The sequence below is a fragment of the Sciurus vulgaris genome, assembly GCF_902686455.1.
Source record: "Sciurus vulgaris genome assembly, chromosome: 5".
Lineage (NCBI taxonomy): Eukaryota > Metazoa > Chordata > Mammalia > Rodentia > Sciuridae > Sciurus > Sciurus vulgaris.
Window position 1 is genome coordinate 19048435 of NC_136465.1, and position 27257 is coordinate 19075691.

General features: G+C 34.2%; 1 protein-coding gene across 4 annotated transcripts in view; it reads right to left on the minus strand.

Annotated features, from left to right (window-relative positions):
• Window positions 1–27257, minus strand: part of MARCHF1 (membrane associated ring-CH-type finger 1) — a 504553-nt gene that overhangs the window by 283335 nt on the left and 193961 nt on the right. For 3 of the 4 annotated variants that reach the window (XM_079143381.1, XM_079143378.1, XM_079143377.1), the window contains exon 2: window positions 19298–19446. The exons of the other annotated variant lie outside the window; for it this stretch is intronic. In XM_079143381.1, the coding sequence (XP_078999507.1) occupies window positions 19298–19408 (111 nt within the window). In that variant the 5' untranslated portion in view covers window positions 19409–19446. The remainder of the gene's footprint in view (window positions 1–19297; window positions 19447–27257) is intronic. 4 annotated transcript variants of the gene reach the window in all.

The following is a 27257-nucleotide window of genomic DNA, read 5'->3' on the forward strand; positions in this document are numbered from 1 at the left end:
ATAACAAATGAGGATTCAGTAGGTAGAAAGTCAAGATTACGTGGTTACAGTGGTGGTCTTCCCTATGAATTGTGAGACCCTGCATAAAATCCCTTAATCTTCAAGCTTCTCATGTTTGTACAATGGAGGTAATTATATCTGTCCTCCATATTGCATGCAACTGACCTGAGTGTAAAATTAGCTAGTTTCATAGAGACAAGAAAGATTGAAGTGTTTTTGATTATTAATATAACTCATTTGGCAAAATTAGAAAGGTCTAGCAAAATTTCCCCAATCCCCCAGTCTTCACTTTCAAACTCTGAAAACTTAAAAAAACAAAACAAAATAAAACAAAAAAAACATTGAATTTAGTTTTCTTATCTAGCTCAGTTTAAAGTTGGGTCCAAAATATGATTTATTGCTTTTGCCTCAGACAAGGTGCTCTGGGCTACTTTTGTATGAAACAAGGAAAAATGTGGCATGAAGTACATTATTTTATTGAGAAAGACAACTGAATGAAGCAAAAGCAATTCAGAGAATGCAATGGAAATAGGGACAATTACACAGGAATAATGTGTTTCAGTTTATTGTGCACAACCCTGTATAACATCAATCAAAGCTTTCCTGAAGCAATTAGAAGGAAGGAGAACACAGTGAACTACAATTTCATCATCAAGCCCATGTCCGCAAATGAGCAGGTGGGACAATTGAGAATCCTGTCTTCATTTCTCATGCATCCTGACAAGCAAAAAAGCAATGAATGTCAGCCATTTTCTGTGTTCTCTTGTTACATTTAAAAAAAATAGAGTTGCAACATGGGTTTTTGTTTTGTTTTGTTTGTTTTTTGTACTTGATTCTTTTGTTTCCAAGGAGAAAGAGACAATGTATTTTTTTTTTTTTACCAAGAGTAAAACAAAACAAAAAATTGTACTTGCAAATCAATATCTAAATTAATTTCATGTTTGACACAGAAGTAAAAGCATGTGAAAAACAACCTTGTTTTGGGTATATTGAAGTTGGAACTTTAGGAGAACAGTAGTAGGAATTGCATGTCCTGTGAAAACCTGCCCAATACACTTATTAATTGAGAATTGTACAGACTGCTCTCTGCCTTTCCAAATAATTTTGGTAATCAGTATAACTGAAATAGTACATACATAATTTATGATACTTGCTCAGTCTGTAAGTGTTATGAGAGAATAAAACTGTTTTTCACTTACTGTATCTTACCTCAATCTCTCTAGAATCTCACTGTGTCTTCAGAGGCACATACTCAAACCAGCACAGCTTTCTGGACAGGTTGATCTAGGTTACTGTTGTAGATGTACATAAATATTTATATTGGTTATATTTCTAGGAAATAAGATTCACTGTAGTAGCTAGGAAAATAGCTTAATTATCATTTAGAATAAATATATAGAAACAAATAAGGCCATATCCATGGGTTGTAAAATCTCAAAGTCAGAAATCTTTCGAGACAGACAAGAAGATGAGCCAGGCAGCTAAAATACAGCCTTTGGTTATAGATGTGAAGCATGAGGATTACACATGCATTTCACATAAGTATATAGAGTTAGTATGTTAAAAGAGTTAATTATGATTATTAATAGTTCCTTTTCTGTTTTTACTATTGCCTGGCTTAGTGACAGGGAAAATTTTGTTTGAAATGTTTTCATCATAGCTTCTCCAATACATGGAGGAAATAATCCATTGATAGGGAAAATCATATAACAATTGTCTGTTGGAAGAGAAAGTAAAAATGAGCTGAACTTAGCTTGGCAGCATTCCTCCTGGCTTAGATGTGGATGGGCAATTTATGATGCTGTTAGGCATGTTTGTGTGAAATGTCTGTTTCTATTCCTAGTACCAGGAATTAATGTATAAGTTTTCTAGTATGTTTCCAGTGACAAGTTTCCATGTAACTGGAAGGATGACTTTCTAAGCTCCCATCTTCAGATCCATATTTTCTTGGTAGTTGTAACTTATTTTGTGATACATATGTACTCTTAACCCTGTGTTTCAGACCTTCTTAAAAGCTACATCTTGGTCCCTCTGCTAGGAAGAATGGAGTTCTACCTTAGGAATAGACAAACACATGGAAAAAGAAGCATCTCATGCCTGAAGCAATCAAAGTGGTAGAAGCAGTAGTCACCAGTAGAGGAAAGTGTGTCCTCCACAAAAAATAATAGTAGTCCCGAGTGGGCCATTGGCACAAAGGGCATTAAGGCTGCTTGATGACAGGGTCACAACAGAATAAAAAACTGGAGAATTATTTCTGAGACCACATGAACTAGGTCACTGGAAACCTGACAGAGTAATTGGAAAACACTTCAAGGAACTCTATTCTTACTTGAGCAAGTTAAAATAAAGTCATTCTAGTGTGAATTTTAATACTTGCTCTGTATTTACCATAGAACTGTGTGAGAGAGACGAGATTGCATTTGATGGAAATTTACAACTCCATAAATATAAATATAAGACAACTAAAGTATGCTTACAATCACAGAGAAGTGAGGTGCCTAGGTAAAAGATATCACTATTTTGTGGTACATTCAGAATTGAAAAATATCATTTTTTTGACATTTAATTAAGGCAAGGATTAGGGTGAAGTCATTTAAATGCTCTGAGCCTAACGTGTCCATGGTCACAGAAGTACAAAGTGGCAGAGCTGCTTGTGGTGTGGGGTTTGAACCCAGGGCCTTAACCATTTTAGGCAAAGAGCTATATTTAAATTAAGTGGTTACCATACAAAAATGATAGTAAGATGGTAGACTTAAACACCAGTATTAAAATTCATCAGGTTCAACTCAAACTAAAATCGATTAAAAATAAATATTTGCAGCGTGAACTTAAAAATACAACTATTTACAAACTATTTGTAAGAGATACAACTTAAATATGATGAAAGAGAAAAATGAAAGTGTTAATAAGGCAAAAAGTATCTCATACAAAAATTAATAAAAAGTTGGTGTATCAAGACTTGAAGGAAAGCATTGCTATTAATAAAGAAGAACATTTTATAGTGATAATCCAGCTAATATGTAAGAAAGAGATAAATAAAATTTTGTGCAATTAATAACATAGTTTCAAATTATACATTGCAAATATAAAAATTAAAGATAAACCTATGATCATAGAAAATATTAACACATCTCCTAACTTCTAAAACAGGCAAATAACAAATCAGTAGAGACACAGATGATTTGACAAACATGATTAACAAACTTGAGCTAATTGATTTATATGAAACACTGTTCCTAATAAATGTGAAATGCACATTCTTCTCAAATAGACATGGAGAAATTACTAAAATTAGTATATGGAGGGCATTAAGCAATCTTCATAAATTTCAAAGGGTAGAAATCAATAATAAAATAATGACTAGAAAAGTCTCCCAAAGTTTAAAAGCTAACAAATAGACTTCTGATATGTTTTTAAAAACCTCAGTGGAGGTATTAAACCTCCATTGAATCAAATGATAATTAGAAAAAGATGAAAATGTCTAGCCCTAAAGTAATATAATAGAAGTTGATTTCATTAACTGAGGCATCTTCCTCAAGAAATTAAAAGATAAACAGCATACTTAACTCATTGTAAATTTCTATAGAAAAAAGGAAATGGCAAATAAAGGCTAAAATTAATAATGTGGCAATGTATTAGCAAACTTAAAATTTCCTGAGAGTTAAGTATTCCTACCACATACACACATACGCACACAACTATAACTGTATGAGATGATGGATATGTTAATTAGTTTGATAACGGCAATCATTTTATAATGCATTAATTATTTTATAATATGTATGTTTACCAAATTATTACATGGTACACCTTAAATATATGTAATTTTTGGGTCAGGTATATACCTCAATACATCTGGGAAGAGCAGATCTTTTGGGGGGTACCAGGGATGAAACTCAATGGTGTTTAACCACTAAGCCTCATCCTCAGCTCTTTTTTATATTTTATTTAGAGACAGGGTCTTGCTGAGTTGCGTAGGGTTTTGCTAAGTTGCTGAGGCTGCCTTTGAACTTGGAATCCTCCTACCTCAGCCTCCCGATTCCCTGGGATTACAGGCATGTGCCACCACATCAGGTTCTGACCAGATTTTTTTTTTAACCTCTGCTCTGCATTTACTTTTATGCAACAAAATAAAAGTATTATAGTAATCCAAAGATTAGCAAACACATTGCATTAAGACTAGGTTAAATAATGAGCTTTGTTAAGTGTCTTTCAGTAAATTTAAGTCTATCTCTGTAGAAGAATTGACATATAAGTGTTAGGGGCAGAGTGGGGATGAATAGCAAGAAACAGAGAATTTTTAGGGCAGAGAAATACTCTGTGTGATAGTATCACAGTGGAAGGAAACATATGTATTTGTCCAAATTCATAGAATGCATAATATCAAGAGTAAAGCCTAATGTAAATGCTGGCACATTAGGTGATTATAATATCAATGTAGATTCATCAGTTATAAGAAATGTGCCACTCTGGTAGGAGATGTTGATAGTTGGGAGCTCATATCTGTATGGGGCTAGTGGTATATGAAAGATCTTTGTACCTTCTGCTCAATATGCTATGAAACTAAAACTTCCCTAAAAACTAAAGTCTATTTTTAAAGGAATTAATTTAAATCAGTAGCAGTGAAATTTACTTAGAAGATATGACAAGCGTACTTTGGAGATATTACAGGTTTGGTTCCAGACACTGTAATAAAGCAAATATTGCAATACAATGAGTCATAGGAATGTTTGGCTTCCCACTGTATATGTTTCCAATATTCTGTAGTCTGTTAAATATGCTGTAGTGTTATAACTATAGAAAAATATATATATACCTAAAGAAAAGATAATTTATTATTAAAAATGCTAATGAGCATCTAAACTTTCTTTGAGTCCTAATCTTTTTCTGGATGAGAGTTTTACCTCAGTGTTGATGGCTGCTAATTTATCAGGACAGTGGTGGTTGAAGGTTGGGGCAACTATGGCAATTTCTCAAAATAAGACAACAGTGAAGTTTTCCACATTCCAATTGCATGAAAGGTTTCTGTGTAGCATGCAATGCTATCTGACAGCATTTTACCCACTGCAGAACTTCTTTCAATATGCTCTCAAAGCCTGCCACTGCTTTATCAACTAAGTTTATGTAATATTCTAAGTCAAGTGTTGTCATTTCAACAATATTCACATCTTCACCAAAAGTAGATTCTACTTCAAGAAATAGCTTCCTTTTCTCATCCATGATATTAAAAAGATTTATCATGAGGTTATAGCAATTCAGTCACACTGTATTAGTCAGGGTTCTTTAGAGGAACAGAATCAACAGGAAGTATGATTAGAAGAGGGGATTTATTAGATTGGCTCACATGACCAGAAGTTGGATAGTCCACAGTGTCTGTCTGAAGCTGGAGAGCTGGAAGAACCCGTAACTGTGCAGTCCAAGAAGCAGAAGTCCCAGAACAAGAGGGATCAACAGTGCTACCCTAATCTGAGAACAAGGTTCCTGGAAACTAACTGAAGAATCATTAGCAGAGTTTGCTTTAGAAGAATGAAGAAGAGTCCAATATCCTCAGCAGATCGAAGCATTAATCAAGAACCCGTTCAAGAAGAGCCAAGCTTGCACCTGCATCTGCTTCCTTGTTCTTCCAGCCTTTATTCCATCCTATTGGGCAGTGCTGCCCATGCTTAGGGAGGGCTCCACTTCAGTTCACTATCTCACATTCCACATTCCTAGACGTGCTCTCATTGACACAGAGACCTCTTAATCATTGGCATCTCTTAATCCAATCAAGTTGATGACTCAAATTAATCATTACAAACATCTTCAAACTCCACCTCGAATTCTAGTTCTCCTGGTATTGTCACCATATTTGACAATATTTCTTCCACTGAAGTCTTGAACTCCTCACAGTTCTCTGTGGGGTTGGAATCGACTTCTTTCAAACTCCCCTTAGTGTTGAGATTTTGACCTCTTCCCATGAATCACAAATGTTCTTAATGACACCTAGAATGGTAGATCCTTTCCAGAGGGTTTCAATTTGCTTTTCCAAGATTCATAAGAGGAATCACTCCTTCTGGCAGATGATAGCCTTGTGAAATACACATCTCAAATAAGATTTGAAAGTTGCGACTACTTCTTGATCCACAATAGAAGGTGTGTTAGTAGGCATAAAACAATATTAATGCCATATATTTCCATCAGAGCTCTTAGATGACCAGTACTATTTTGAAAGATATTTTTTTTTTTTACTCTACAGGAACTTAAAATATTCAGTAAAGCATGTTGTAAACAGATGTGCTGTCATTCAGACTTTGTTGATCCACTTGTGTGGCACAGACAGAGGAGGTTTAGCCCTTCTTAAGGGTTCTAGGATTTTTGAAATGGTATATGAGCAAATGGTGATTTGACCAAGTCTTGACTTTTCCTCCCTAGCTATGAAAGTTCTAGGTGGCATCTTCCTCCAAGAGAAGGATGTGCCATTTATCTTTAAAATCTGTGGCATACCACATCACCTTAATTAATGAGCCTAGCTGGATCTTCAAGACCACTCCCTGTAGTTTCTATGGCAGCATTGGGTGTTTCACCTAGTACTGGGTGATGTGGAGGTGGCTTCTTTCCTCAGACCTCACAAGCCAGCCTCTGCTTGTTCCACTTTCTTATCATTTGTGCATGCACTGGACTAACTTCTAATTTCCTTCAAGAACTTTTCCTTTGCATTCACAACTTGGCTAATCAATAAAAGAGGCCCAACTTTGGGTCTATCTCATCTTTTGACATGCCTTCCTCACTAGGCTTAATCATTTCTAAATTTTTATTTAAAACAAGAGACATGCAACTCTTCACATGAATACTTAGAGATGACTGTGGAGTTGTTAGATGACCTAATTTCAATATTTTTGTGTCTCAGGGAATGGAAGCACCTTAGGAGAAGAGGCAAGGGGACTGGTCAGTCAGATAATCAGAACACACTCCACGTTAATCAATTAAGTTCAATGTCTTAGACGGGCAGTGGTCTATGATATCCCAAAACACATAGAGAAGTAACACCAGTGATCAGTGATCACAGACCATTGCAATAGATACAATAATGATGAAAAAGTTTGAAACAGCCCAAGTTACCAAAATGTGACACAGAGAGACTAAGTGAGCACATGCTATTGGAAAAGTGACACCAACAGCCTTCCTCCACACAGAGTTGCCACTGTGCTTCAAAGTGCAGAAAATGCAGTAACTATTAAGTCCAATAATGCAAAGTGCAGAAAATAAAGTCATTGACATGGCTTCCAGGCTTTGATAATAGCTATGCATATGGCTGCACTAATTTTTAAATTTATTCCCACATACTGAGAGGCAATAACAGCATCAGCAATGTTATGCCCATTGAATACTGCTAGTTTGTCTAATTTCCATAGGTGAAATTACTCAACCCATGAAAACAAGACAACCAATTTTTGTTTGCAGTTTTATTGCAATATGTGTAATAAAAGTTGGTTGGCATGACAATGTGTCTGCAGAAGTTGACAAGTCGGTAACTGCAGTGTGAAAGCTATTTCATTTTTATCTTTAAAGAATTACTGGATTGTTAAATTAAATTTTATTCCTGTAGGCTGCATCAGACACACACAGAAACCAGGTGTCTAAGTTCTCATATCTGTGTTTGAGTTGCTGGTTTCTTAATGTGGAATCACAAAGTTGTACTCATGGATTATTTCACCTAATAATTACAGCTGACAATTATTATGGTAATATAAAAAATAATTTAATGGACCATCAATTAAGAGGTGGCTTTTGGCTTTTAACCTAAAAGAATTTCCTTCATATGTTGAACAGATATTTTGCCAGAAGATATTATGCTAATAATTAAAATAAATTAAACCTAAAAAAGAATCTATTAAACAACTCTATCCCTTCCTCAAGAAATGAAGTGAATAATTAGTACCCATAAGGATAATTAACTGGGTATATCAGCTATATATTTATATGACTATCTATCTGCTATCTATTTTTTATATCTGTCATATCCCATATGTATCTAATTATCTGTAAACCTAAATTTCTTATCTGTGAAATGGGGAGTAATAGTATATCTATTAGAGTTCCTTTTTGAGAATTTTATATATATATATATAATATATATCTAAGATACATATATATCTTAGGGAACATTATGTGTGTGTAAGAGTTTAACAAGGATTAGTCAAAAATGAATCTGAATTAAATCTGTTTTTAATAAAGTTAATACTTTTATTTTTTATGGTCATGTTATTTTTTACATAGAAGTGTGTCTTAGAATATGAATATGAATCAGATTTATGAGTAGGGTAAATTTCAACAAATTGCTTACCTCTTTTTTCTACAAAAAGGGGATTTGTTCATTTCTCATAATGCTTTAGAGAAGACTAAATGAGTTAGCAAGCTGTCAGGTGCTCATGGTATACAGTACATAATCATCAAATGCCAGCAATATTGACTTTTATTGTATTATTTTTCCACTGTTTTGTCAAATGAGCAAATTTGAATACTCTTATATGTCCTTCTTTCCTTCCCAGTGGGAGTGACACACAGTTCCTCTTCACTATTCAATTGGGAAGATACATTGTTCTCTCAATGGAATCAGTAAATTATTAGAAGTGTTAATACAGGCTGCATATATAAGACTACCTGTTGGCTACCAAAGACAATAAATTCTATGAAATACATGGTTCATTCCTCTACTTGTTGAAAGTAAAAACTTGTATTAGTTTAAGTGCATTTCTCTATCATAATTCTTGAAGATTGTTCCTTTTACTTAATTACCTCAAATGGGTAAAACACATCTTTCAAATTAAACAGCACAGAAGTTTAATTTTTACATGATAGCGGTAAATGGTTTGAATAAAGTTACAGAATGTCCCTTCCTTCTCTTCTGACCACCATGCCATATGTCACCAAGTTTGCTGGTGTTTGGGGAGCACTCAAACTTCACAGCTGTGTTAGTACACACCCTAATACCCATATCGAATACCATTTGTTTACTCCCCATATTACTCTTGACCTATTTATTTGTTTTCTTCACTAGGTTCTTGAGGATAAGGACAATGTCTTTTTTCTGTAATAGTGCATATTTGTTGTATAGAATAGTATTTGGCATGTAGTTGGCTCTCAATAAAGGATAGTTAAATGAAAAAATATGAAGATACTTTCTAAACTGGATGAGGACTGTGATTCAAATGTTTTCAAGTGAGACTATGTTCAATTGTTCATTTCCCTGGTTATTCATTTACCCCCATTTTCTTTTATGATAACACATAGCTCTGAATCTCCAATTGCAACTTAACAGTGCACAACACTGGATACTAAGCTATTTCTTCCTTAGGCAATGCCATCTGGAAAGGTGGTTGATAATGAACTTAATAAGATCGTGCACTGAAGATAGGTCCATCATTTTATATTATGTAACTGTGAACTATTGAGATGAACAAAGTATTCTCTAAGGACCAGCATGGAGGACTGGGAAGAATTAGGACCCTGGATTCCTGTTCTGCCATTTTTCTAATCTTTCTAAATCCTTAGTTTCCCTGTCCATATAATGAGATAGCAATACCTACTTTCAAAGTTACCATGAAGTTTTGAGATACAGATCTAAACTCTCTTGCATAACATAGGCATTAAAATGCTATTATATTTTTTGACATTGTGCTTACAGATAGAAAATTTATGAGAAGTCTAATGAATTCATTCCACTTATCTTTTGAATAAGAAGATTATTACACAAAAAAGTCTCAGCAGACTTTTGTTGGTCCGTTTGACTAATTTCCAGCTATAATTTTTATTCTGAAGCAAAATTAATTGATATTTTGCTTGATATTTTTCAATTGACTTGATATTTTTTAAACCAACAATCTTCAATCCCACATACACACAGGGGTCCTGTTCTTTTTGGGTTTCCACAACTTTGCCCATTGGACCTCAGATAATGAAATATTTAAAAACAAGAGCATTCTAAATAGTATGCAGATTGTAGAGCTAACTAAGAACTAGGTATCTTTCTGAGAAGCTCACAATTTAATTTAGATTTAATTTAAGCAGACAGACATGACACATTTTGCTATAGAGCCAATGTGAATGTGATCTTGTGACTTTACTCCTTAGAGGAAAAGATTTCTTCAAGTAAGAAACATTTTAGATCAATTATTACTATTGTGAATAATCATGTTTTGACATTGTTCAGTAACTATACAATTAAAGTTAATACACTACTTCAAGCTGCTCAGTGAATGTAATTTTTCCTCATGGAGTGATATTTGAAGTATCAATCTCCCCTCTGCATTCCCCAGTTCAATCTGTTTCCATAACAACCATTGGGATATGTTTTTAACGGTTTTGCTTTCTTAACAAAAAAATCAAAGGTCTTGAAAGCATCACGTCTTTTTACTAATTTCCCTCATTTGTTTTGGATATTTATTCTAATAAAAATTTAGATTTCACTCACCATTGCCCTGGGCAATACTCAATAAAGGCTTTGTAACAGTGATTGAAAACAATAGCTAATGCATGATTAAATAAGAATTAAAAGGAGAAAGAAAAATTAGGTGCAAAAGAAAAACAAGTGAAAACTCTGTTAGCCCTGACCTAATTTATTTTCGGATGTAAAAAGGCCACAGTGCAAAAATCAACCAGCCCACTTAGGAAGAGACTAAAAGAAATAAGGATGAATGTGTTGAAATAAGTAAATTGGTCTAATTGGAAATTTAAAATATACAACCTCCTTTTTCTATTTCCCTTTTGTTTGGTTTCCACAGGAAGCTATGTTTGTAAGCAACATTGTCTGTTTGCTATAGGCAGATGTATGTTTGCCTTTCGTCTTCAATCAGAATGAAAGTAGAAGATAGGAATAATTAGGAAGATAGTGAGGAGGATGTCTTCAGTAAATTTTAGCTGGTAAAGGTGATTTTCTTTGAAAGGATAGGATTATGTTGCATTATTTTATGCATTTGGAAATCTACAATATTTTTTATTTTACTGAAGGCAGAATCTTATTATAATTGAATCACAAATTTATAATCATGATTTTAGTTTCTGAATCTTTAAATATGTATTTTGATCATAGAAACTATCTCAGACTTGTTTGATCTATAAGATTAGTTCTTCCATAGTTTAAGGCAGATGACATTTCTAATAAGCAGAAGAGATTTAATATATGAGATATTGCATTTAATAGTCTTAAAAATAGGAAAAGAGTCTTGTTTTTGCTCAGCTCATACTCTCTACTCAAGCCGTTTATCCATTCTATGAATTTTATTAAATTTCTATTATGTTCTAAACACTGTGGTTACAGAGGTAAATAGATCTCCTTTCTGTATTTTATATTCTCATGTGTAAAGATGGAGTTATATGTAGTTATAATTATATAATTATTTTCAAGTAAAGATAAATCTATGAAAAAAAGAAAGAAAGAAAATCAGAAATTGGCTTAGAGATATATGATCAAAGCATATTTGTGACACCATGTTAGGTGTAACTCTGGTCAAAGTCCTCAATGTTGATGTTTTAAGTACTGAATGAAGAAGCTAGCTGTTATGATTTAGATATGAATTGTCCCCCAAAAGCTCATGTGTGAGGTAATGCATGAAAATTTAGAGGTGGAAAAATTGGGTTGAAAGCCTTAACCTAGTCATTGCATTAATACCATGACAGGAATTAACTAGGTGGCTAACTGTGGGCAGGTAGGGTGGGGCTGAAGAAGGTGGGTCATTATAGACATGCCTTTGGGGTATATATTTTGTTCTTGATGAGGAGTATCTTTCTCTGCTTTCTGGTGCCATGTCCTGAGTTGCTTTCTTCCATGTCTTTCCGCCATGATATCCTGCCTCACCTTGGAAACAAGAGTCATGGGGCATGGCTCCATGAGTCACCTATGGACTGAAATCTCTAAAACCCCATATAAACTTTTCCTCATACAAAACTATTCTTGTCAGGTCTTTCGGTCATGACAGCAAGAAAGCTGACTAAAACATTAGCCATGAAAAAATCTGGGAAAGAAGGTGGTGGGCATCTGATGTAGATTCATTAAGAATACATAAAGGGACGAGCAACAACAGGTGTTGGTGAGGATGTGGGGAGAAAGGTACACTCATACATTGCTGGTGGGGCTGCAAATTAGTGCAGCCACTCTGGAAAGCAGTGTGGAGATTCCTTAGAAAACTTGGAATGGACCCTCCATTTGACCCAGCTATCCCACTCCTTGGCCTATACCCAAAGGACTTAAAATCAGCATACTACAGAGATACAGCCACATCAATGTTCATAGCTGCTCAATTCACAATAGCCAGACTGTGGAACCAACCTAGATGCCCTTCAATTGATGAGTGGATAAAGAAACTGTGGTATATATATACAATGGAATATTACTCAGCCATAAAGAATGATAAAATTATGGCATTTGCAGGCAAATGGATGAAATTGGAGAATATCATGCTAAGTGAGATAAGCCAATCTCAAAAAGCCAAAGGACGAATGATATCGCTAATAAGTGGAGGATGACATATAATGGGGGGGAGGGAAGGGTTAGTGTTAGGGTTAGAGTTAGGGTTAGGGAGGGGGGCAAGTATGGAGGAAGGAACTACTGTATAGAGGGTAAAGAGGGGTGGGAGGGGTGGGGGGAAGGGAAAAAATAACAGAATGAATCAAACAACATTACTCTATGTAAATTTATGATTACACAAATGGTATGCCTTTACACCATGTACAGAGAAACAACATGTATCCCATTTGTTTACAATAAAAAAAATAAAAAAATAAAAAAAAATACATAAAGGGCCTTTCTCCTCATCTCCTCAATTTATAGAATTAACATCATCTCCACATTACCAATTTGCCAAGCTGATCACTTTCTTGCTCATTATTATTTGTTAACATCTATGCATAAAGGTGGTTGATTTGGATCACATCTTATGGTCATTGATCAAAAGAATATAATTGGGAATGAATATTAAATTCAGTAAACTATATTCAATTCAAGCAGATTCCATTTCTGATAGTTATGAATGGAAGGTAGATAATTTGGAATATTTTGTTAATATTTTACATCAACCTCCTAGTCTAAGAAATTACTTTTTCTAACAGTAAATTATACCACTCTACCTCATTTTTTATGTTTGTCTCAGAAAAGAAAAAAAAAAATCTATTCATCTATTTTAGCAAAGGTTCTGCCAAATTTATTTTCCTTTAGATGCTCACTGTATGAGGTTATTTTATGATATTATTTTCTCAAATGGTGAGTTCTATACAGCTTAGTAAAGTCAAGCAAAGTCTATGCATTTATTTATTTTCTGTATGATATCCAGGAAATGGTATAGTTGATTAAGTCATAAAGAATGAGATTCTAGAAGAAAAAAAAGTCTCACGTTCAGGGGCTTTTCTATATTGCACAAATACCAAAATGGGTTGGTTTAGAATAAAACAAAGCAAATGTTAAAATACCTATTAGTAACAAGAACAGCACTAACAAGCTATTAATGGTGGGATTCCTCAAGTAGAACATAAACATTCACTTGAAAACTTCTGAAAGAAGACAAGAGCATTTGATTTTGATTCATAATTTTCATCAGTTTTATAAGCTTCAGCTTTTAATACAACTATCATATTTTGAAAATAAAATATTATTTATGAAATAATTAAACAATCTTTTTGCTACTTGTTTTATTAAAAAATACTTATCAAACTGTATGAGAACACATTTGTTCTGGTAGCTGGAAATTTGATTTGTAAATTATATATTATCAGTAAATGATGCCTCATATCAAGACATCTTGGGATTTAAGATCTTGGAATTTAAAAATCACACAATACCCAGGTTCACCAATGGTCCTTTCTTGCTTGCTACTGAACTAGTTATCTGAGCTCTTGGAGGGGTAGGATTTTCACTTACATTGTGCAAACATGAGTATCAACATCTTAAAATGGGCTGGGTGTATAAAATAACCCTAGAAATTAGAACACCTGAGCCCTAACCATTTGAAGTAAATTATATACATTCTTAATAGTATCTCTATTTCACTACCTATTTGGATAATTAAATCTGAAAATTATAGTGTTATAAGTATGTATCTTATTACAAATAACTTTTCACCTGAGTTTCATACATATGTATTACATGCTTCTCCTTGGGAACTTTCTCATTTAGTCTCTCCTCTTTAGTCTTTTATAGATCAGCATGCATCTCATCCTGGACCATGTACAGACAGTTCCCAACTTATAATGATTTGACTTAAAAATTTTTCAACTTTACAATGATGTGAAAGTAAGAAGCATTAGTAGAACCTGTACTCTCTGTACCTAATTTTGAATTTTGATTTTTTGCGAGGTATAGTTCAATATTCTCTCTTGGTGCTGAGCAGTGCCAGTAAGCCACAGCTCCAAGCCACTGTGATCAGCAGTGTACTGTTTTAGTACATTATGATGTTCACTAAGTAAGGTATGTTAAATACTTTTTTTTTTACTTAATATTTTCAACTTATGCTGGGCTAGACATAACCCAGCATAAATCAAGGAGTAGCTATCCACAGAAAGCTAGAGAAACATTGTCTGAGCTGTTTAAAAGTGACAAGTCACCTCTATCAAACACATGGAATGACACTTTGTTCTTCTTTACCTGATGACAGTCTGTTTATAGCCTCAAAGAATTATCATTGATTGTAGATGGGTAATTTTCTCTGGAGTCATTGCTGACCCTCTAAAAATGACAATTTCTAATCTCCCTATGTTGACTTCCATAGATTTTTCAACTCTAATCCTCCTAGAATCATTCACCTTCTTATTCCTGAGTCTTTTGATCTCCTTTGCTCTCACTTTAAATTTAATATTGGATCTCTGATTTGATTCAGTAAATTGCTTGAGAGTATGGTTGGCATAAAGTGTTTTTGTTTTTAACAAGTATAATCGTGTTACAATAAATTTGAAAGAGAGCTTTCTTTCCTGCCTGTCATTCAAGATGAGATGCCTTTTCCCACTTAGGTTACAGTGGTGAGGATGTTTGCTTCATAAGCATAATTCCCCAAACCCCTCAAGGTTCTTATTTATTTTTAAAGATTTTAAGCTCAATAAATATTTTCTGAATTCAAAAAGCAGTAAAGTGAATTGCCTATAGATCAGAATAGATAACCCTGATCTTTCCAATCAGATCAGTTACTGAGAATGAGATGGTGAATGGCTATGAAACTGTCCGTATTTATATGTCGATCAAGGCAGAGCACCGAATAATCTAACAGACATATATAGCAATACATCATAAAGGAAAGATCTTACTTCTTTTTATGCTATGATGAATTATTTTCTCATTAGCAACCTTTGGTTTTAGCCAAATGCACACAATGCAGATAATGACTATATTCTTCCCTCCAATTCAGGAGAGATACTATAGAGTAGAGTTATAGGCTAAGACTGTTTGGATTGTTGGAAGACCGGCTTCATCAGTTATTACCAAAGTCAATTTGGGCAAGTTTTAAAATTTCTCTATACCTATGTTTCTTTATCCATATTAGAGGGATAATAATTATAACCATCTCATCAGATTTTTGTGATTATTAAAAATGAGTATATTTGTAATATGCTTAGAAAAGGTCCTGGAACATAATATTCAGTCATCATCATCACCACCACCACCATCATCATCACCATCAACTTTAGAAGGTATATAATTCATACTTAATAGCCTCAAATGCTCTGGATGACAGCAGAGGAATAACAATAAATGTATGCTTATACAAAGTAGAAACGCAAATCAAAAAGATTACTTCACTAGGAAAGAATGCATTTGCAATTGAGGCTGACTAAATACCTTACATTTCCCATTTGGGTCCTGGAGGAAGACTATTCTGGCTGACATTCCTACAGATATATTCACATACGTCAATGATTTCCAGCCAATGGCATCAGGATGGAGTGAGACATATCACTTCCACACCTACCTATGTAGTTTCATGATCAATCACTCTTTCTCTTTCCCTTCTCTGAAAAACTGTGAAGCCATATTTTTAACATTAACAGCATGAGATGTGAGGAACATGAATCCCTGCATTCTTTTTTGGTGAGTCGTTACTTTTATTGGACTGAATTGAACAGAAGCAAATCTTTACCATGATAGTCTTTGAAATTTCCAAATGTGTTTGTTAAATTTCCTAACTCAACTTTGCACACTGATGATCAAGCTATAACCTTCAAGTTGTAAACCCAGTCTTCTATATTATACTTATTTTTCAAGACAGGATCAACTTGACAGAAGAGGAAGGTAAAGTGTATGCCAAAAAAAAAAAAAAAAAAAAAAAAAAAAAAAAAAAAAAAAAAAATCCAGACACACGGACTATCAGGAAGCAAAAAGATCAGAACCCTAATAAGAGTTCAGGAAACTGTAATATTAAAATGCTAAGATTCCAGAAATATGAGACTTAAAATATTTAAGACTGAAACAACTCCTGGTTCCACAATCTCCCTTACATGGGGAAAAGCGTTATTCTCTTGTATATTTTGATTATAGGCCTATAATTTGATCATGGTCACCACTGTCACCATTATTTGATGGGGACAATGTGTAATCAAGATCATGGACTTTGAATCCTGAGACTAGAAGAATTTTGTGTTGTCAGCCTGGAGAGTAATACTCCCTTTTCATGAGAGAATGGAACATGCTATGAATATTTTCCGAAATATTCATCTTTTAGCAAGAAGTGGACTGTGGCAGAGATAAGAGGAGCTCACTATGCCGTGTCCTCTTCCTTGCTGTACAGGAATAGAACATTCACCACCTTCTCTCACAGCTCAGGTGGGCCATGAGATTAGGTTTTGGCCAGTTGGATGAGGCCCACACATTCAAGGCACCTCTATAATAGCCCACATGTACTAGACCCAGCCTCCTTGTTTTCCTTGGTGATCTGAGAGGTCAAGTGTCTAAGGGGGCAGCACCAGAAGATGGAAGGAATCCACTTCTTTAAGTCATTGTTTGGCAGCAAACTTCCAAGAACAGCTGCCCAACACACATCAGGCTCCGACATGAGAAAGAAATGTTTTATTTTTCTGTTAAGGAACAGATTTGAGGGTTATGTGTTTCAATGACTTGAAGTGACTCCCCTAATACAATATCAAAAAACCCACTGCATTTAATTAAATTGATAACTTGGTATCTTTTTTCTTTCTACTAAAATTATTTGAATGGGAAGAAAATGTCATCAAGAAAGCGAGACAGTGTGCTGTAGTAGAAAAGCCTGGCCTTCAGAAGCCTGTTTCCTGTCACCCTTTCATCTTTACCAGCTATCTGAAAGTCAATTAACTTCTCTGGGCCACAATACACATCTGTGAAATGAAGGTAATATTAGGTTACCGGTCATGGGCAGAAAGCTAGGCCAAGTGTTTGCTCAAGATTTTCTGTGTTTTTTTAAATTTATGATTCCATGAAATAGGAGTTAAGCGCTAAAAGCCCCTTTAATGAAACTACAGAAAAAAAAATTTTATTTAAAATTTTTTAGTTATTGCCTAATACTTGAGAGTATGCATTTTTTCTGATATTGGGATTATGACTCAGGACCTGCTGGGTAAGTGCTCTATAGCTGAGCTACACTTCTAGTTTTTAGTTGTATGTATAAATATTGTATAACACACGCTTAATTGGTATTAACTTATGACAAGCAGTTTCATTGTAAAAGATAACTTAGCTAAAGATTGTGTTAAAGTGAAATGACACAGTGCAGGTGATAATTTCAAAGAATCTATTCCCTAGAACTCTGAATATCCAGTGTTGCGCTCATCTCTCCTTACCCTTAGCCCGCCCCCAGTAATTGAAGAGAACGGGATTTAAGCAAGATTTTGATGCTACTTCTTAGTTTTGTCAACTGGAAGTCGATTCCTTGCTTCTTTGACATTCATTCAATAATGTTTATTCAGAACCATTATTTTTACATTAATGATGTGATCTGAATGTTTATATTCTCTCAAAACTTCAAATACTGAAATCTTAACCTCAAGGTGGTGGTAACCAGAGGTGGGGTCTTTGGGAGGTGATCAGGTCATGAGGGTGTAAGCCCCATGAATGGGACCCACACCCTTAGAGATGAGGCCCAGGGGAGCTTATGGCTCCTTCCACCCTGTGAGGACACCCCTAATAGAACTATGAACCAAACTCTGAAGGAAAGTGGTGAATGCTGTACTCTTATGCAACCAGAAAAAGGACATGGAATTAGCATTCCATCTCATCTCTGCCACAGTCCACCTTTATGGTCACTCAATAGTCATATCATGTTTCATTCTCTCATGAAAAGGGAGTATTACTCGCTAGACTGACAACACAAAATTCTTTAAGTCTCACAAGTCAGACAAAGTCCATGATCCAAATTTGCCAGCATTTTTACCTTCCCAGCCTCTAGAACCCAGAAAATTTCTGTTTGTCATAAGCCACCAGTTTATAGAGCAGAATAGACTAAGACAATGAACTAATAGAAATTTTCAAATGAACCAAAAGAAAAAAAAAAAAAAAAAAAAAAAAAAAAAACCCTAAATAATGTTCAGATATTTTTAATTACATGTTTATCTACTATCAAAATGGGCTAATGGAAACAGTTACATTCTTCCAAAATGATAACACAATACTTAAAATACATACATTTAATGTCAATTTAATACTTAGATAGTAAATAGAATTTTCTATCATTAAATCAAAAAAAGAATTTTATAGCCAAAATCTAAGCAAAGTATATTTAAAATTCCTCTTGCTAATGAATTATCTATTCCTTATTACTGGAAAATAGTGACTAATTAAAGCTAAGTATACAAACTTAAAGCTGAAAACAAAACAATGTAGTGTATATTATTGTTTGGTGTTCAGATTAATTTGCAATCATTTAATTCACAATTTGTTGTGAAAATTATCAGACCTTAATCCTTTTATTCAGATATTTTTAGAAAAAAGTATAAGAAAATACAGAAATTATGATTCTAATTCTTTCATTGTGTTCCCCTGACTTTCCCCACACTGATTCCATTATATAGTATAGAATCCAAGGACTTTAAGAATTTCTTGAAGGTCACTAACAACATAATTAAGAACAATTCCAAAGTAAAAGAAAGAAAAAGAAATAATTGTTGAAGTTAAATTCTACTGTTACATGATATTTTTAATTAATTGAGATATTTATTGCCATCTATTAAACTGAATCGAAATGAGTAATATACTAGAAAGGCAAACACTACTGTAAATGAGCCCAGCACTTGCTTAGCATGTCATCCTTTCTCCATTTTCTTAGCATTCCATTTACGTACAAGCCATTCTGAGGTAAAATAACTTTCCACTCACCAGTGTGGAGGTTTGTGAGGTATCAGCCAAATCCCCTGAGATCTCAGGTGTTCGCGTGTTGTTTGGGATTCTGTGAGGGTTGCGGGCTATCGCTTCACACCAGCCCAGCATTTTCTCCTTCCTCTTTTCCCCTTTCAATTTCTGAAATTCTGAAAATAATTTACATTCCCTGAAACAGGTCACTTATTTTAGCTGTGTGTTGGAAAATACACAAAAATTGAAATTAAATCAACAATTTAATGAAATACCATTGGGGACATTTTATTTTAACCAGGGATCATGAATAGGGGAAAAATAATATGCTGAATAATAATAATATCTGGGAGTCCCAGGATGGTGGAAAGAGGTCACATCTTCTGAAAGAACCTAACATTTTCATTGCTTGTCTGTGAGTCTCCTAGAAAGGGCAGTTTCTTGCCCTGGGTTCTAAGTTTAATTTTCAGGAATATGTTTGAAACAACAAGCTCTTACCTTGGGAGCCAAAAACAGACCCACTTCCTGATAATATCTATAGTCATGAGTAAGTTAACCACAGATATATGTTCTGAGAAAGGAATCAACAGGTAATTTTGGTTTTGTGAGAACATTAAGGGGTATACTTGCTGAGACCTGGGTGGCCTAGGTAGGTCCACCACAGGACTTGACCTATTAATGTAATCAAGCAACTTTATAAACAAGAGATGTGTAAGGCTGATTTTGGCAAAGCACAGTATAGTATTTTATGGGAAACTCTTTTTTTTTTTTTCCAAATAAGTAATAGGAGTACACTGTGAAGTAAAAATGCGAACTATAGTGTAGTAAATGCATAACATAGAAACACAGTTGCTTATTATCAAACACTATGTATTGCACAGAATTGTATGTGCTATATTTTTATATGACTGGCAGCACAGTAGGTTTGTCTATAGCAGCATTGCTGCAAACACAGGAATAATGCTTTGCACCATGATGTTAAGGTGACTGTGACATCGCTAGGCACTGGGAACTGTTAAGCTCCATTACAATCTCACTTTGTATGTACTGTATGCTGTTCACCAAAAGGTCATTATGCAGTGCACGACTGTGTCAATGACAAATAAAATGTGGCTGGCTTTTCAGCCAAATGTTTTACAGAAGCAGAATGAAATGAACACAGGCCAATGACAAATTACTCATTTTGGTAGGGCCCTGATAATTCCTCTTGTAAAGTTCTGCCAAGTGTAGAAGAAAAATATTTTCATGCAAGTGTAGTAAATTTAGAATATGACATGATCTATTTAAAACATACTAATTTCTTAAAATTCTTATTATATTATTAGTAGAAGTACTCTACAACTCCTTCCGGCTTTCCAGAATTTCCCATTTGGGAGAACTTTTTTGTTTCTGAAAAAAGTCCTATCAACAAGGACTTTTAACATAATGGAGAAACATTGCTTTCCTTGTAAAGTTTTACAGCCTACTTTTCCACTCCACCACCCTCAGTAATTAGAAATAGTTTATTGCAGGTCTTTAGTTAAATGCATTACACTGTCAATTAAATATCAAAAATAATGTGGAGTAATTATTTTTCACAGCATCCAAAGCAATTAGCAATCTGGTGGTTTATAACATTTCAGGGATTCAAAATAGCACATTTCAGAGCACTAAGAAAAGTAACAAAGAAAGGTTGCACCATGGATTGATAAGTTATTACTCTAAATGACAAAATACTCAAGTTAAATGGATCTGTACAATGTAGATAGGGAAGTGATAAAAACTTTCATAAAAATTAAGTTTAAGATACTCATTGAAATGAATTTCTTAATAAGACCAACTATCTAATATGAGTAACTCTTTTGTGATACAGAGAAATGGTGAGGGGAACTTGAAAACTATTGTCTGAATGAGCAACAAATTATTGGTGCTTGCCTTTTCAAACACATTGCCTTGAGATTTTATGAAAATATCTTATCTATTTAATACCAAATCTGCATATCCAACTAATTTGTACTTCACGGAAAGTAAATATTTCCACATTCCCAGAACATACTATCTTGGTTACTCATCAGTTTTTAATTGCATTTCTTGAAGGATGCTAAGAGTAAATGAAAATGAGAATCATTGTTCAAAGGCAAAGAGTGAAATGATACATAATGACCAAAACAGTTTAATTGAGTATGAGCAAATGTTCCACTTCAAAGCTATCTGCCATTCACTTCTTAAAAATTTTAACTCTATAATGTCATATCACTTTTGTGCTTATAATAAAATGTTGAATTCATGCATGAATAAAAGGCATGACATCACTGACCACAAAATTATTGTATCAGCAGTCTCCATTCCTGGGATGTGTTCATGAAGACAGCCAACTTCTTCTTTTCCACTCAGATTCTGAGATTAAACGAAGTAGTATAACTTCTTTTACAGCATCCTTCTGATATGTGGTGGGGGTGGTATACATGTCATTTCTTTTTTGATCAACATTAATTCATAAGTATTTATTGACCCCCCTATTAGATTGTAGGTACTGAAGAAGGCAGCAGAAAAGCTATAAGATGAAAATTACTTTCACTTCTTATTTGAGATGGGTTCTATATAATAATTGAATCTACAGAATTTTTAAGTCTGAGAATCACTGGGATCTTTCTGATCTCTAATTTTAAGACTTATATATTTATCTGCTCAACTCTAACGTGACTGCCTGCTCTTCCTGATATCCTCCCTGAAATGGACTTGGGTAAATCATCTTTTTGAGCTGTTTTGCTGACCTGCTGTCAACAAGTCATTGTGATGAAAACTATTAGACTTTGGTTACATCTGCTGAAATATATATTAGAGTAAAATTGCAACTGCATTCTGATTTTCTTTATTGCATGTGTCAGTTATCTTAATTTTAGAATTATTAGCTAAGCAAAATAATTCAGTTAAAATTCATACTTTCATATAAAGAATATGTTAATAATAATCACTGAGTATTAAAGATGGTACTGTACTGACATTGGAAAACAGGAAAGAAACATAGTATGTGCCTATAGTTTGGAAAACTTGTCATTTAGTTTGGGCATATTCACAGAAATATTTATAGAGAAAATTAAATGTGTGAAATAGTAGACAAATACCAAACTACATAGCTTGTGACAGCTTTTCATTATTTTAATGAGGAACATATATAAGGTCTGTGACAGTTGCTTTACTATGTCTGGATATCCATATTATATTATAAAAAAGAAATTTTATCTAATGACTTGTTCTTTATAATATACTTCTGCTAATGTAGGAGAAATCAATCTCCAATAACCTCAAAAGTAGCAGCTTGGGTCTAGAAGAAAATTGAAAAGAAAGAGAGATAAAATGGAGAGATCCATTGCCTCACCCCTGAAATCCCTGTGGGTCAGGGACTGTTGTGATTTCCCTCACCAATATCTTCTTTTCTGTTACCAAGAAACAATCATATTTTGACCCACATTTCAAAGAAAAAATTTTTTTGCATAATGATGTTAAAGTAGAAATTCCAGAAATAGTTTAGGCAAATTGAAAGAACTAAAGGGTTAAAAATGTTGATTGCTGAGCCTCTGTGGACCAGCCTTCTTCCTACAAAGGTCCAGAACCTACGTCATATTCCTAGGTATAAGAATGTACTATCAACCAGAAGGGTAGGAAAATTATAAGCATTTATAATTAACCCTAAAGCACTTTAAACTGTAAGTATCATTAGTAATATATCAGAATAGGAAAGTGGTCATTAAGCATTCATGTTAATTGCTATCTAACCACTGAACCAAGCTAATATGAGATGCAGCAATGAGCAACTTATATAATGATTACAGGAAATTGAGATTTAACTAAGCTTAATTTTTAATATGGCACTTCAAGCAGATATTTAATTTAATAAATAGGAGCATAGTGCATTCTCAGTGGACCAAATTGACAACAAATTAAAATTGGAAAAAAATACAAGGCAATTGGGTATTTCTTATGGAGAATAATTTACTTTTAATTCAGGAAACATTTACTGACTAGTTCCTTTGTGCCAGACACTGAGTTTGGAGTCCTTAGTACAGAGATGGAAGAGACCTACAGCTTGGAGGCAGGAGGGGGAAGAGAGAAGTACACAGTCTTTCACATGTCCTGTGATAACAGGTATGGTAGTAACGTGAGACTATGGACATTTTGAGAAATGAAATTTAACTTCTCATTGTGTTCAGGGGAAGGTTGATTTTGAAAGACTCTCCATAGAAACAAAATTAAATGTAATTCACATGAAAATGAAAATTGTTATTGTTCCAAGGGTTCCTTTCACAACTAGCTGGAGGGTACAGCTCAGAGGGCTTCATTTACATGCCACCCATGCAAACGGCATTCTCCTTCTGGGATCCTCTTCGCCCATGTGAACAGCACGTGCAGCATGCCTGGTGGGCCTGCAGCTCTCAGCCTGGAAACCTAGTTGACTGATTTGCCCAAGTGAGGCTCATATGCTCCCCTTACTTCATTCTAAGTTTAATGTTCTTTACTCTTAAAATCAGAACTTGGTTTCCCACAGGAAAACACAGTTGTCTACCTCTACTTTCATCTCCACTTTCTCAACTATTTTCTTCCTCAAATTCGCCCATTCTGTATTATATCAGTCAAGTATGGTTATGACTTTCAATAAATATTCCTTTTGTTCACCACATAAAGATAATTAAGAAGGTGGTCCTCAGCCTCAAATGGAAGACTTCGGAATGGCCCTTGTCTAGACTTTGAAGGGATTTTTTTTTCAATGAACAATTTCTCAGTTTTGGCTATATGTTTGTTTAGCTCAGGCGTCATTCAGACTATTTCTCAACTATTGGACACACACCCTGCCCCCTAGTAGGATAAAATGAGGTTTGATTTCTACAATGAAAGAAACATCTGACAAATAGAAGAGGGAAGGGATAGTTAGGAATATGCTTCCCGTCCTCAGTGGGTTGTATGTCTTTGAGAATTAAATTTTGTTCCTTGAAAGTATGTATGTGTATGTGTGTTCCAAGAGTTAGTCCCGGGATACCCAGACACTGTAGTATGCATTCCTATAACTCACAGAAACTGCTTCAATGAGCATCAGAAAATTCTCAAGTGAAACAGGAAAAGAAAAAGGAATGGGGGAAATGTAGAACATCTAAGAACTATGGGATAATTTTAAGAAATTTAACACATGTACAACTGGAATACCATAAGGAAAAAAAAAGTGATAATAGAGTTGAAGAACTATTGACCAGATACAAGGCTAATATACAAGTCATCTGTTTTTTTTCTATATACTCATATGCTTATAGCTATCAAAGAACAACTGGGTTTTGGAAATTAAGAGCACCAAAATTTATCTATGTAAAATATGACAAAATATTTATAGGATTCATATGGGAAACTATAAAACTTTGATTTTAAAATATAAAAACTAAATTATAGCAGTTATAGTATTTGCTCATAAATGGGAAGACTTGAAACTGTTCACATTCAGTGCAATTCCATTATAAATCCCAGTAAGCTATTTTGACAAACTTAGCTAAAATTCATGTAGAATGGCAAAATCCTAGACTAGGCAACACAATACTAAAGAAAAACAAAGTTGTAGGATATACAATGTTTCAAAACTTACTATAAAGCTACAGTATGATAGTTGGAAAATAATATCTTAAACAATGTAACATAATGCAGAGTCCATCAAGAGACTCATGAATCTGGTCAACTCATCTTTGGCAAAGGAGCAAAGGCAATCCAATGGAGAAATGGTAGTCTTTTCAATAAATGGTTCTGAATAACTGGATATTTACTTGTTAAAATAAATGTCTAGTCACAGACCTTACACTGTTCACCAAATGTAATTCAAAGTAGGGCATAGAGCTAAACATAAATGCAAAACTCTAAAATTTCTAGAACACAGAGGGGAAAATGAGGGTGGCTGTGGGATTAGCAATGAAGTATTAAATACAATGCTAAAATCATGATCTGTGAAAGAAAAATACTGAGAGGTTGGAATTTATTAAAATTACAAGCTGCTGCTCTGTGGAAATCTCTTAAGAGAATTAAAGAAAAAAGCAGAGACTGGAGGAAAATGTTTGCAAAATGCATATGAGATTAAGACTTGTATTCAAAACATACAAAGAATTCTCAAAACTCAACAATAAGAAAACAACCCAGTAAAATGGGAAAATGATCTGAATAGACATCTCAACAAAGAAGATACACATATGAAATAAGCATATGAAAAGATGCTCAATATCAAGTGTCATTAGGTAATTGCAAAGTAAAACAAAAATGAGATACCTCTCTGTACCTATTAAAGTAACTAAGCTCCAAAATCCTGAATATTGTTCCCCATGGAGGAATGGGTTAATGATTCTGACAGCCCTATAAATGCATACCGAAACTGAGCAATTAAGCAAATGTGGGACCACGAGAGGCAGATTTCCCAATGTCAGAGAAAAAGTTTACAGATAAGGAAGTAGAGAAAGCAAGCATCATGTAGTCATGGATCACAGTTAGAGACTTGTGTGAACTAGAAGCTCACTTTTAGCTTAATACAGATACATATGATTACATACAGAAATATTTATAAGATACATACATATATATGGGTATGGAATACATGCATATATATATACACATATATGTTTATAGCTATATATGGATTAGTATACACACATATCATCTCTTGCTCTGTCAGCTGAGAAAATATAGAGACAAGTAAAAGCAAGGAATAAACCTGATGTCCAGATCTTAGTTTTTAATACTATTTTTCAATAAAAGGCACCAAAAGTACTTAAATGATTTCCAGCCTCTGGCAGAAAGAGTGCAAGACATGCCTGGGGAGACTTAGAATTCTAAAAACAAAACAAAACAAAAAAAAAAGGAATGCTGAAAAGCAAATCAAAACAAAATAAGACAAAAATGAAACACAATTGGGGGTTTATCTTGAAGGGACACAGAAGCCAAACAAACCAGCTCTCAAAGGCCAAAGCTGGTACAATTGGAACAACAAAATAAAATAGTACCAAAGTGTAACCCAAAGAACAAGATAAATATCCACCAGTCTTTGCTGATATAATGCATGACTGGATAAAGAATAAATGGGAAGGAATAAACAAATATTTTGTGCAGAATTACAAACAATTTATGTAGATTGTCAAAAACAAAGGGGGAATATCACTTCCCACTTCATTGTGGACTGTGGCAACTTCCTTCCAAAGAGTACAGTATGGAAAGATGGAAAAGAAGAGAAACTTTAAAGTAGGGAAATATGACAAACCCCACATGAACAGGAGATTAACAGGGGTAAATCAGGTTGACTTCACGTGTCATGCAAGTGGTACTTTTAAGTGTGGCTTTTCCCTCCCCTAAATACTTAACTCCCGATAATCAATCAATAGGAAAAAGTAAATCAGAAAAATCTCAATTTTCACCCTGTGAAAACCTCACCAATGGTTTATACACTTTTCAAGGTCATCAAAAATGAGGAAAATCTGATGATGCATGCCTGTAATCCCAGTGGCTTGGGAGGCCGAGGCAGGAGGATCACAAGTTCAAGGCCGGCTTCAGCAAATTAGCAAGGACCTAAGCAACTTAGCGAGACTGTATATCAAAATTAAAAAAAAATTATGAATGTCTGGGGATGTGGCTCAGTGGTTAAGCACTCTTGAGTTTAATCACCAGTATTAAAAAAAAAAAAAAAAAAAAAAAAACCAAGGAAAATCTAGCCAGCTGTCACAGCCAAATGAAGCCCGGAGAACCGTGACAAGAAGATTGAATATATCCCAAATGGGAATTGGAAAAGGATATTAGGCAAAAGCTAAAGATGTATTAATAAAGGATGGACTTCAGTTAATAAAAATTTATCAATATTGGTCCATTAGTTTTAACAAATGTGCCATATTAACATAAAAGCTTAATAATAGGGAACACAGGACATGAGGTGCATGGGAGTTCCTTATATTATGTTGGCATTTTTTCTGTAAATCTATAACTGTTCTAACATTTTTAA